Source organism: Taudactylus pleione, unplaced genomic scaffold, assembly GCF_031769625.1.
Source record: "Taudactylus pleione unplaced genomic scaffold, aTauple2 ptg000967l, whole genome shotgun sequence".
NCBI classification, from domain to species: Eukaryota; Metazoa; Chordata; class Amphibia; order Anura; family Myobatrachidae; genus Taudactylus; species Taudactylus pleione.
Window position 1 is genome coordinate 8,605,560 of NW_028285368.1, and position 13,510 is coordinate 8,619,069.

Sequence of the window (13,510 nt, forward strand, 5' to 3'; positions counted from 1 at the left end):
ACTACTGGTTGTTCAGATTCTAAATCTCTATAACCTGGCCACGATGCTTTAACTGAAAGAATGTGTGCAGGAACATCAGGCAATAAATGTCTTTTATTGTTTTGTGGGGGCGAGGGTTTAAACAAATTTAGTTTATAAATAAATATATTTTTAGCGTCCCTTTTGAGTAGTTTCCAACTGGTCACCATATATATTAGGTTCTACCCGGAGGTGCAGATGGAAACCTTGCAGTACCATGTGTGACATGACCTTTTTGCAGGTACATGCTGAAGTTATTTTAAGATGTTTAGTTCACTTGTTCAATCAAAATAGAATCTTTGGTGTTTTCTCACTTATTTTTTTGCCTTTTCAGGTGCTCCAGGTATAATCTCCTCTCCTTATGCAGGTGCTGCAGGATTTGCCCCAGCTATTGGCTTCCCTCAGGCAGGTGGGTGTAATAGAATCAATGTCTAATTTTTAGAAAATATAAAATTCAGTAAAAGTTCAAATGATACTACGTCATGTATCAAGATTTTTTTTTCCATACAATTTAGTAGAAACTGCAGTTTCTGCATAATTTTTTGAATTGTTGTTATGTACTAATGGCACAATGCAGGAGATTTCACAGAAATCTCCGGTAAAGTGCTATTTAGCACTACAGATTGCAGTCCCCATTATTTTCAATGGGGACTACGATCTCACCCCTATGTACCAAATTTGAAAAATCTAAGCTTTTCAAAGTTTGGCCCAGGTAGTTTACACCATCTTCAGATGGTGTAAACTGCTTTAAGCCTATAGAGCAGTGATTCCCAACCTCGGTCCTCAAGGCACACTAACAGTCCTGGTTTTAGTGTTATCCATGCTTAAGCACAGATGGTTAACTCAAAATTAACTAAAGTACTAATTAAGTCACCTGTGCTCAACTATGGCTATCCTTAAAACCTGGACTGTTAGTGTGCCTTGAGGACCATGGTTCGGAACCCCTGCTATAGAGGTTTGCAAGCAGGAGCGAGATCTTCCGATAACTGTCCCGCAGCCTCCGGCCAGCGCCGGAAACTGACACTGTGCGCATATGCAGTGTCAACTTCTCCCAGAGAAATCTTTCACATAAGTGAAGTAGATAATGCCGGGAATGTAACTTACAGGAACAGTGGTTACAGCAACCACTGTCCTTGCGAGTTCCCCTTTCTACATAGCAGGGATATTTTCATTAAAAATTAAAACATCCCATGCGATATGGATCTTTAATAATTGCAACAGTGCTGCGATTATTAACACACAGGCCCCTAAATCCTTTGTTTTCTGAGGGCTGCACTGTTTTTATGATCCTCAAAAATAGTTAAAACTGATACTGTTGTGGAGGCACTTTAGGTTAGTTGAATATTATATTTTCTTATTTATGTTGCTTTCTTTTTTTAAAATTAATTTAGGCTTGAAGTGCATGAAACTTAGGAAATCTAATACATTTTTAATGTGTTGTTAGGCTAAAAACGAAGTTGTCATTTGATGGCTGATACTGTAGTATGTAAAATCACAATAATATGATTCCACACTGAATGCAGCTGCAAAATATGCTAATGCTTCCAAAGCTTACACGAGCATAGGGACACCCGCTGCTGTTTTCTCATATCCATCTACCGACATGCAAACAGCTTAAACATTGATACCATCAACACACATCGGGCAGTCACGCAGCATAAAAGCTAAGTCTGACCTGCCGCAAACACTGCAGCTCTCCTTACACCCAGAGGCTAATTTATGCACGCCCATGAAACAGAGTTTACACTGTCAGACACGCCTGCATTTTTTTTACCCCCCTCCTTTTGCCACCTCCAAACAATGACTACCTCGCACTCTTTTTGTAAATGGTACCTCTGTAAGAACGTAATCGCAATACATTCACTGCACTTGCGATCTGACAGAATATAGACATTGCATCCACTGCTGAATCAGCCCTTATGTACTAAGCTTAGAAGATGGACTAAGAGGAGGGAGATAATGTACCAACCAATCGGCTCCAATCTGTGTTTGAAAAATTCCATTTAGGAGCTGATAGGTTGGTACTTTATCTCTCTCCAAGGCTTAGAACATAGACCTCGAAGAGTCATACTAGTGTATTATCAGTAATACAAAAAATGTATGTGACCCTAAACCACTTAAATAAAGTGAGAGAAAAATGCACATGTGCACAAAATACACCCGATCAGGGTATGGTGGAATCTCCTGCATCCCTGGAAAAACAGGAACAAGTCCTTATGTCACCATCATTTGGTATTCAGAATACACAGAAGGTTAAAACGCATTGGAGTGGTGCTTATGCTTCACTCTCTAAGGGCTAAATGATGTGTACTGAGGGAGGTGCACATTTAAAGGCCAGAACAGAAAAACAATGAAATTTAAGATCTCTTTCCAGAGCTAATATATTGATGTACAAAGCCTTCCTTGGTCTAAAAATACATGGCAGTACTCTAAAGTGCATAGCAAATATAAAAATAATAACTGTAAACATGATGACATTCTGTATTTTCAATAAATATAATAGAGCAGAAAATGTCCTGTCAGATTGTTAGGAAGGGCCCTGTGTTTCACAACCAATGAGTTTGTCATTCAGATATGCACATGTCGCACCACAAGGTGCAGTGTGCATTCCATTACAAAAGTGTTGTGTCCGCCCCCTAATAAAAACGCTGAAACACGAGTGTGTAGGTAGGCTAGTAAAGATTACGAAAAATTATTCACATTTCATCCACTTTTTGTGCTTTTACTTTGGAAACAATTCACATCTGAACTATTTGTGAAGCTTCATATTTCAGCAGGAGCCTATGTACCATGGGTATTCAACATGCGGCCCTCCAGGTTCTGTGGAACTACACAGCCCAACATGCCCTGCCATTATTCTATTAGGGCATGCTAAAACTGTGGTAGCACATGCTGTGATATGTTGTTCCACAGCAGCTGGAGGGCCGTCTGTTGGATACCGCCCTTTACTATAGACTATTTGACTACCATCTTATACTTAGCGTTTTAGCAGTCTTTCTTTATTATTCCCAAACTGGCACTTTGAGGTTTAAATATTTGCATGTTTTATAGTCTATGACTTGTGCGCTTAAACTCATGAAATTCAGTAACACACAAATCTGTTTTCAATAATGTGATATTTGAATGAAAATACTCTGTAAATATTTTTTATTTTGTAAATTAAAATATTTCTTGCACTACATGTCCCCATACTGTTTCACAGCTTATTAGAGGTAATAGTTCAATCATTTACATACCCAGGAGTGAAATGGTAAAAGTTCCTCTCCAGTAAAAATGGTGTATGGTCATGTCAGATATTACAAGCTCAAAGCTAGATGTCTACCATGGATCTTCTAAACTTTTCTTTTTTTCTTACACCTTCTTACTTTTCCCTGTATGCGAGTAATAGATAGCTGTAATTTTTGCTGGCAGACTGTGTTCTGGGAAAACCACATGTATCCTTTACCATAACCTGTAAACTGCAAAGAGAGTATGTTGCAATCCTTTCTGTCTCCAATTACTTCTAAGTACAGCTCGTTCCATCATTAAATTGTTAATAGTCTCTTAAACACATCTGAAGCTGGAAAGCGCTGTTTTAACTTGATAGTGGCACATACAAGTAACAAGGTAGTTAAGATTATATAGATATATAGCTCAGTCCTGACATATACTGAATATAGGCCTTGTGGCATGTTTAAGCATACTGTGTACCTGAGACACACAAGCTATTAGATGTGTTTAAAGGGGAAGCTAGAAGGAAAGCCCACTTCCAACACTTTGGGTGGGATCCCAACCATTTTCTCAGTGCAGCCTAGTCCTATACTTGTTCACAAACTACATTCTGTAAGTATCTATGAATGTCCTTGTAGTAAGGGCTCTAAAGCATAGCTCAAAGCTCAAATGATAGCTGTCTCCTCATTGGACAAGTGCCAGTGAGGATTTTCACATGAAAGCTGGATAGTGAAAATCCTCTATAAAAACAGTAATTTAATGCATAAAATACATTGCTTAGTTATGCTGTACAGCTTTTTTAACAATTGTATTGGGTGGTTTTTTTTTCTCAAACAAATTCCTCGCAGTGGTGAACATACCATGTTCGTCTTGCATTCATGCACAAGTTCCGTAATTTTCACTGTAACTGCCTTTCTCGAAGACTTGGTGGTGCCATCGTCTGTGCTGACACATTATCACATTATTGGGATCCAAGTGACTGCATTCTCAAGTGTTATTAACAGTTGTAACAAATATTAAAGCAGTTATTGGATTTTTTATTTATCTTTTGAAAAATGGCAATATGTAATAGTAAATAACTAATTTGCTGTTTCACACTGCTGCATGGTCTTGTACAAATCTGAAAGGGAAAATAAATGGAGTAAAAGTACTTTTACGAACGGTAACCCCTGTGTTTCTCAATGACTATCAACATTAATCCTACTCTCCGCACCTTTTCACCAGCACATCCACTCAGTCCCCTCTGAGCTTCAAACATTGACAGGGGCAAGTATATAGTATCTGATGTACACATATACTGCAAGTGTATCGCAAATGTAATACCTTTGGTACATAGTGATTGGTTAGTGTGTAAGTATGAGGATGGTAGGGAATGATAGCTTCACTAAATGATCTGTGAGACGCTAGGAGCCCGCAGACTACATCACGTAGATGCATCAGAGTTAACAGTAATTTATTGTTAGACTCTGGTAGGTGTAAGAAAATGTAGTGATGATCTATATAACCACAGCAAGGGTGATATGTATGTTCTGTATATTTACTGGTTTAGGCTCCTTCATTCACTCCAGTGTTGTATTTTCCCTTTTTTCCCCCAAGGGCTTTCAGTCTCAAGTGTATCAGGAGCTCTTGGACCTCTTGCTCTCACCACTTCTGCTATCACTGGACGAATGGCGATCCCCGGCATGACTGCTATTCCTGGACACTCTGTTCTGTTAGTCAGTAATCTAAACCCTGATGTAAGCTATTCTAAATACAATGTGTCATTAGTTGTTCTAAAATAGTCTAAAACATCTCCACCTATATTTCATATGGTTTAAATGTGAATGTTTTAAACATGACTCTTAAATTTGATGATCTGGTTTGTTTACCTTGTGTGATTCTGTCCACAGGTTATCTTACCACATGGGCTCTTCATCTTGTTTGGTAAGTGTTTTTTTAGTTTACGGAAGCAATTTCTACTGAACTGTGAAGTTGATATTACTTTTATATTGTTACCTGTAATGGATTCTTGTTAAGGTATTGAAATGTTGAAAATGTGATTGAACCGGTCCGCTACATGTTTGTGGTTCTCCCATGATTTGGAACCAGTTCATTAGCAGATAGTGGTGTAGAACCTACAGCTGACACCAGTTTATTGGTTAAACAATGAGAGGGCTACTTACAATACATGCTACTATTTTACAGAACCTTCTTTTTCTCTATCAATTCCATCTTTATATACTGAATTTCTGCCACTCAAACTTAAAAAAGCAATGAAATTCCGATCATTAAGGCCGACACCTTAATGTGTTCCTTGCGCAATACAGATATGGTATGCCATCACACCCTGTGGTTAACTGCAGATTCAGCACTCTCACAGAGTGAGATTTATGTCACTCACAAAATGGTGGAGCTGCTAATTCACAGAATTGTGTTCTCATTGGAACACACAAGCCGTCTATGCAACTGAGGTCTGAGCAGAAGATAAAGCTGCGTAGATGGGATAAGAGTGGTGTAGATGGGGGAGACAGAAAGGCATGGAGAGGGAAAACTAAGCAGCAAAGATGGAGAAATCAAAGTGATTCAGATGGGTGGAAAATAGTGGTGTGGATGGGGTGAAGACAGCAGTGCGGATAGGGGAGTGAGGGGCAGAGTGGCACGGTTTTGGGGTAGACTGCAACGTGTATGGCGTGGTACAGAGTGGCTTGGACCCGGGAGGACAGAGCAGGGCAGATGGGTAAAGACAGCTTGGTGCGGATGAGAGAATACAGACTAGCACAAATGGGAGAACCCACAACAGTAGGGATTGGAGAAAACAAATTGGTGTGGACGGGGAGGAAGACAGTGGCACAGTTGGGGGGGACAGAGTGGTACAGAAGGATGAAGAAAGAGTGACAAAGATGAGGGGAAGACAGAGTGATGTGGCTGGGGGGGAAGGCAGTGGTTCAGATGTAATAATACAGATTGGCACAGATGCAGGAAGACAGGGCGGCGCAGATAGGGGACAGATTGGTGCGGGTGAGGGAATACAGACTAGCACAGTTGAGAGACCACACAGCAGTAGGGATTGGGGAAGATAGAGCAGCATGGAGGCGTATAGGGGAAGAAAGTGTACATCTATAGAGTATAATAGTTTTAGCAATTAGGGAGCTGAATGTGTTTTCTAAATGTCTGTATGGAGTAAGAAGGATGTTGGAACCCAGTGGGATGTTGTGGTGACCGAATGGGAAGATTGTGGGCACTGAGTGGCATGTGTGTGCCACATAACTGCTCAGACCTCAGTTGCATAGACTTCATGTGTGTATTCCCATGAGCACGCAATTCTGCGAATTAGCAGCTCCACCATTTTGTGAGTGACCGCAATCTCGCTCTGTGAGTGCTCCATTAAGGCATCAGCCTTAGTAATCAGCATTTCATTGCTTTTTTAAGTTTGCGTGGCACAAATTCAGTAGGTTTTTTTTAAATTTCAGATCATGTCCAAGAAGCCTTAATGGGACATGTGAAACCGTAAGGTTTTTTTGTCTGTGGAATTTCATTGCCTTTTTATAATTTATTAACAGACAGGGTTTTAAGGAGCAAACCAGGCCACCTGCAGGGCAGAAGGACAACAAATAGGTACACTAGCACGGGTGGAGGAGCGGACAGCACACAGGAGGTGTTTTGGGGGTGCAGAGGGAGAGAGACGGCTGCGAGGGAGGGCTGTGAGTGTGTGGGGCAGTGGCAGCAACGAGCCATGCACAGGAGCATCAGCGGGCGACAGAGGAGCTCACTAGCGCTAGGCATGCACCTGAGAAAATCAAATCTATAAGACGCAGATGCATGGACGTATCAGTGAGATCCATCCATGCATCTGTTAAAAAATGAATGTGTAATATAAAAAAAAATTACGTGCCCCCACAACACGGGACAAATGACGTAGGGGTCTCCTGTATTTAGCACAACTAGCACTGGGCTCTGAGCTGGTTCTGGAAATACAGGGGAAAAAAATTAGGGTTCCCCTGTATTTACCATAAGCAGCATTGGACCCTTTCTAGCGGGGTGGTAATGCAACTCTTGTGGGGGTCCCCAGCTCCCCAGGGATCCCCGGCCTAGGCTGACTAACGTACAGGGTTGATGCTTCAGCTGAGGACCCAGTGAAAGGGCTCCCCTGGCTGTGGCATTAGCCCTCCCGCTAGAAATAGTCCGGTGCTTGTTCTGGATAATACAGGGGGACCCTACACATTGGTTTTTTTTTTCCCTGTTTTTCCAGAACCAGGACCGGCTCAGAGCCCAGTGCTGGTTGCGCTGATTACTGGTACCCCTACAATGTTTGTCACCCGTATTTTGGCAACCAGGACTGGCTCTGAATAGCCCAGTGGTGGTTGTGCTTAATATGGGGAACCCCTATGTCGTTTATCCACCAGGACTGGGTCTGCAAAGCCTGGTGCTGGTTCTTTTTTGGGGGGAGGGGGGCCACACCGTTTAAAAAAAAAAAAGTAAAGTAAAATTTTTTTTTTAAACACAGCAGCACAGACTGATCTCCCTGATCCCTCTGTGCATCTGTGTTTATTTTTTATAACACACAGATGCAGGCATCACAGATCTCCCTGATCCATGCATGCAGCATCTGTCTGCCACCGCCAGGTCCCGCAGCCCACACAGCCGCCACTAATGCCCGCAATCGATTTTTTTCGATTCAGCCTTAATTAGAAGGGCACGACTGTGTATAAATTTTTGTTTGTTTGACCTGCTCTACACTGTCTTACTCTGCCCGCCATTTACTTTTTGTGATAATTGCCGCTCTAACCATCATTTTATATAATGTATATAAACCATCATTTTATATAATGTACTAGATAAAATTATGTAATCTGATTAGTTGCTATGGGCTACACCACCACTTGTCCTCTTTAGAAAGTTTGATAGATCTCCCCCATAAAACATGTAAAAGCACAGGGTCACCTGTGTTATCTGTTTTGTTTTGTCATTATCTCCCCCTTATTTGGAATTATATGAGCAATAATATAAAAACAAATATATCATTTAGTTTTATACCAACTACAGAATAGTTAATATACAAAGACACACCTAACCTACCTCTTCCTTTTTAACAGTAGAAAAATTAGCAGCTCCATATTAGTATAGGTAGTGTCTAATAAAAAATGCTTCCTATATCATAGTATTTATAAACCATAAAGCTCTATACACTTTAATTTATCATACTTATTATGTTAGATGCTAGCCAAAACATATACATATAAGTCGCACTGCGCATGTAGCAAGGATAGTTACCGTAGTCGCTCGCAGCAACTACAGTATTTATTTGCAGTGTGATTGATAGTCAGGGAACTTTTGGGGGAGATATCGGGAAGTGGCGGCACATTTCTGGGGCATGTTTGACCCTGCCGACTGTGATCCGGTTCGCAAGGAATATGTTTGCAAAGCCACAGGTGGGCATCTCAACGCATCTCCCAGCAGCTGTTGCATTTCCATATTTTTGTATAGCAGCTGGGTACAAATTAGCAGCTGAGACAGCATTATCATACAGCTCTGACTCAAACCCATAGTCCGGTATACTGCATTTTGAGTTGCACTTATTTGTTTTATTTTTAAATGTCCTGGTGAACTCCATAGCAATGGTCGTAAAACTGAGATAAATTACATTTGATTTAAAATATTACTTTATAAAGAAAAAATTGCATGGAACAAGGTTTTTTTGTTTTTTTTTTACGCACATACTAGTTTAATGTTGTTCAATCTCTAAAACCTGCTGGGAGATTCAGATGTCATTTTAGCCATGTTATGTCAGCAATACATAATAAAGATATAGATTGAACAACAATCCCCTGGGTTCAATGATTTTCCTTGTTTTAGCTTCCCTGGGCATAGTTATCTTGTAAGCAATGGTGGATTTTTACTTAAGGGCTGCAACCCCTGTCCCCGAGTAATATAGGACACCACAGTGACAGGCTTCCTAGCAGTGGCTTCCCATTGGAAGCACTCCCTGTTAATCACACACGCAGTCTCCGGAGGATAGGCGTTTTCTCCTCTTGACATTGTCAGTCCAGACAGCAATTAGCAGAGAAAGCACTTCCAATGGGAAGCCACTGCCCTACTATGAGAACAGCCCTACCAGGCTTCCAGTGGCTGCAACCTAGGCTAATTACACATTTAAATGCTCTTTGCACGGTATAAGAGCATGCCTTCAGTTCTTTATGGAAAACTACCATTTCTGAGTGGGGGAAAAAAGCGTAAGAAACTGTGAGCATTATTCATGTCTTATTTGTTTCAATTTCCTAACCTTTGTGGGGGGGAAGTGGGGGAGGGATTATTCCCTTATTGCAAAATTCTGAGATTTTGTCTAGTCACAAGTGTATGAATTGCCTTGTGGTTATTGTGGAATTATGCCTCAGATAATGTACCATTCACCCCACTATTCTACTACTGCCTTATGTCATGAGATCTGCACCCTCATTTCCCTTGCAGTAACCCCATGGCCACGTTTCCTTTATATTTGTTTACCACTTTGTTATGGAGGGTACACACTGTCCACCTGCTCGACGATCAGATAACAATTGTTATGTGATCGTCCTGCATGTGCGGGATTGAACACCCAGCACATGCAGCAACCCCCCAACTACTATAACGACCCGAGATCAACGATCGCGGCTCCATATAGTTAACAGGCTAACCTAGTCGATATCAACCAAGTTGGCCTGCATGTACGGATGATGGTCGATATTGTTATCGACCATTCGTGCCCGCGCATCGACTATCGTTTGGTCGTTCAAAGGGGTAATATTTTGGTCGATATAAACGATCGAATGATAAACGATATCATTATCGTTTATATCGACCAGAATATCTGACCATGTGTACGCACCTTTACAGTAACCTGATATTTGTTATACTTAAGGCACGTATCCACTAGACGAGAAAAATTTGCAATTGAACGATTAAGTTATCGTTCAATTGTTCATTAATCGTGCAGTAAAATGCCAGCAACATCCAGCGATATGTGTTCCCGCTGGTCGTTGTCAGCATTGTCATCGTCTGAACATGCAGGCCAATCTGACGATATCGTCAGGTTGTGCATGTTCGGGGATGAGGGAGGGTGCCTGCACTGAACGTCATATCATTCAGTGTGGGCACATTATCCACTGCACAGGTTGGAACGACTCTACGATAACATTGTAATCGTTCACCACACTCGTGTAGTGGATACGCACCTTTTTTTTTTTCTACCTGTGTTCATGCTGTACATCTACACTTTGACATCTTTGCTATTATGCCACATATTGTGATGTACTTGTTTGCATTACCCTTGCTGATCATAAAACGTTTCTACAGAAATAATGTACCATTTTTTAAATACTAATTTTAAAGTGTAAACTTACGAAAAGAAGGGACTTGCATACAGTATAATGTAGGCAATTATTGTTTGTGTCTGGTCACCTGTGAGGTCTTCCTTCAATCACAGTCCAGTAGTTATTCCCCAGTGTTGGTTTTCCAATATCCTTCCACACCCAAGAAAATCAAACCTAGAAACAGGGTGGAAATAGATTAGTTTGAAAAATAAGACTTAGGGGTCTAGTTACTAAGCAGTGTTAGGAGACAGAGTGAAAAGTGATAAGTCTGTGATAAGGTGCCAGCCAATCAGCTCCCAACTGTCATTTTTCAAATACAGCCTGTGAGATGGCAGTTGGGAGCTGATTGGCTGGCACCTTATCACAGACTTATCACTTTTCACTCTGTCTCCTAACACTGCTTAGTAAATAGACCCCTCAATTGACAATTAAGACAGTATTGGACTTGTATGGAATGTATGATAACAAGGTGCCTGCAATTTACTCGAACAGTCACTGTTGTGACTGTGTAGTATGTGCTGGATATAAGTGGACATTGTGTTTGCAGTTCACCTGTGTTTCCAGTAACATTTCCAAATGCCTAACTTGTTTCAGTTCCAACATCCTTTCTCTGTATTCATGGGATAGCATATTTACAACCCGTTACATAAGATTTCCGTTACTTGGTAAACACAGGACAACAACCAATAATTCAGTATTTTGATAATATATTTAAATCTTTAATATTCACCTGTTAATATAGTATTACATTAAACCTCTATTAAGAGAGGCTTTTAATAAAAATAATTTTTATATGCCACCTGTGTTTACCTTTACGTACTATCTTTAAATCAACATAATTGAAAATGTTAAAATAACAATCAATTGTACTGTAATGTGTTTGATAACAAACACAGACATAAATGTAAATGGTAATATTGACTGTTGTATCTTATAGATAATACTAGACTGATAAGATATTTCAATTCTTTTTAGGCGTCTATGGGGATGTCCACCGTGTAAAGATACTGTTCAATAAAAAAGAAAATGCATTGGTGCAGATGGCAGATGCGACCCAAGCACAGCTAGGTAAATGTCTGACCTATTTATACAATATACCCATTTTATTCTCTCTGCTCACTAAAAGACCAGGACACACAGACAGTAATCATTAGAAGCTTATGTGATGGTACATTTGCACACGTGTGCATAATGAGGATAGGTGGCTTTATGAAAGCGGAGAAAAAAATTAATTGGTTTAGTAAAATTGTATTTATAATAAAAGGCAAAGGTGCAAAAAACATAACAATAAGGGTATTTATTAAAGTTTGGGTGGAGAAAGTACTAATCAATCAGCTTCTAACCTACATGTTACAGGCTGTGTTCGAATGACAGGAACTGATTGGTTGGTACTTTATCTCACAATTTTATCTCTTTCCAAGCCTTCCCCCTTATCTATTAGAATTTCTATCATCATATAAAATTTTAATATGTAGTCTTACAAATGTTTTTTAAATTTTTTAAATTTCCTTTTGCATATGTAATATATCTGCTTACCATCTACAGAACAAAAGATATACTGGTATTGTACCCTTACGTTCAGTTTTGTATTGCTGTTTTCACTTCATCTTGCATACACTACAAGCATAACTTCACAGCGTGGGTACTTTAGTTGACGTTAGTTCAATGATCCTCTTTACCAGAATGTTACCATATATGCAAAACTGATCTGTTTTCACTATAAGATTTTGATTGTTATTTTATTGCTCAGATTATTATTATTAATTGCTGTAGATTAAGGGACCTGTCCAATATCTACTCTCGTTACACTTTCATGTTGCTTTATGTTTAGCTATGAGCCATCTAAATGGGCAGAGGCTTCACGGAAGGGTACTGCGAATTACCCTCTCAAAGCACCAATCTGTTCAGCTTCCTCGTGAAGGACATGAAGACCAAGGCCTGACCAAGGATTACACTAACAGCCCACTGCATCGCTTCAAGAAACCAGGCTCAAAGAACTTCCAGAATATCTTTCCTCCATCAGCAACTCTTCATTTGTCTAACATTCCGTATGTATTAGAAGAATATATACCATTTCTAAATTACACTGACTGTGTTTTATCACTGCTTTTTCTAAATGTGCGGGTTCGGTTTTATTTGGTTCTTATCGGCAAATTAGCGCAAGTTCGGATTTATCTTATTGGCTATCCAAAACACGTGAGAGCCGGGTAGCCAATATGTTGCAGTTTATGAGAACTGAACATATACGAGTAAAACCGAACCACACATCTCTAGTTCTGTTTTTTGTTTTTTTTATTAAATGTGGGCTTGTGTGCTTTGTATGCAAAAGTTTGGCTTGTTCCATAATGCAGTGTATCATCATTTTAATAATGATGAAGTGAGAAAAATATACTTCTCTGGGCTATATGCTGTGGCTGAGTCTGTCGGAGTAGAATTAGACCATTGAGCGGGTAAGCACTTAATGGCAATTTTGCAATATAATGATTACATTATTTAGAATGGGAGCTCCACAGCATAATGATTACATTATTTAGAATGGGAGCTCCACAGCATAATGATTACATTATTTAGAATGGGAGCTCCACAGCCACTTTTCTGCAAAGACTAATGCATGAAAGCTAATTTGATTGGCCACCAGCCTGCCTCTCACAGGCATGTCTCTGATGAGTCCCACTCTGATGAGTAATTCCAATCCCTTTCCCCAGTGTCGGATGCAGAAAAAAATGGTAAAGAAATATCTTTGAGAAAGAAAAATAAAAAATAAATTGCACCAGAGTGACAGCCCAGGGTGGGGCTTCCACTAGCAGGACACATTTAATGAGGACCAGGGCAGCATCATCAGGCTGCAGGTTTTGTACGTCTGCTCTAGATGTTTGGATTGCGTGAGTTCTGTGTGTTCCACAATGACACAAATCACCAATTTTTAGTTTTGTTTATATATATATATATATATATAT

The 13,510-nt window shown here is 40.0% G+C and overlaps 1 protein-coding gene across 8 annotated transcripts in view; it reads left to right on the forward strand.

The window, feature by feature from the left end:
• PTBP3 (polypyrimidine tract binding protein 3) overlaps positions 1-13,510 on the forward strand; it is a 208,270-nt gene that overhangs the window by 190,542 nt on the left and 4,218 nt on the right. For all 8 annotated transcript variants that reach the window (XM_088460110.1, XM_088460113.1, XM_088460111.1 and 5 more), the window contains 5 exons: positions 353-427; positions 4,825-4,964; positions 5,118-5,151; positions 11,529-11,621; positions 12,385-12,601. In XM_088460110.1, the coding sequence (XP_088316236.1) occupies positions 353-427; positions 4,825-4,964; positions 5,118-5,151; positions 11,529-11,621; positions 12,385-12,601 (559 nt within the window). The remainder of the gene's footprint in view (positions 1-352; positions 428-4,824; positions 4,965-5,117; positions 5,152-11,528; positions 11,622-12,384; positions 12,602-13,510) is intronic.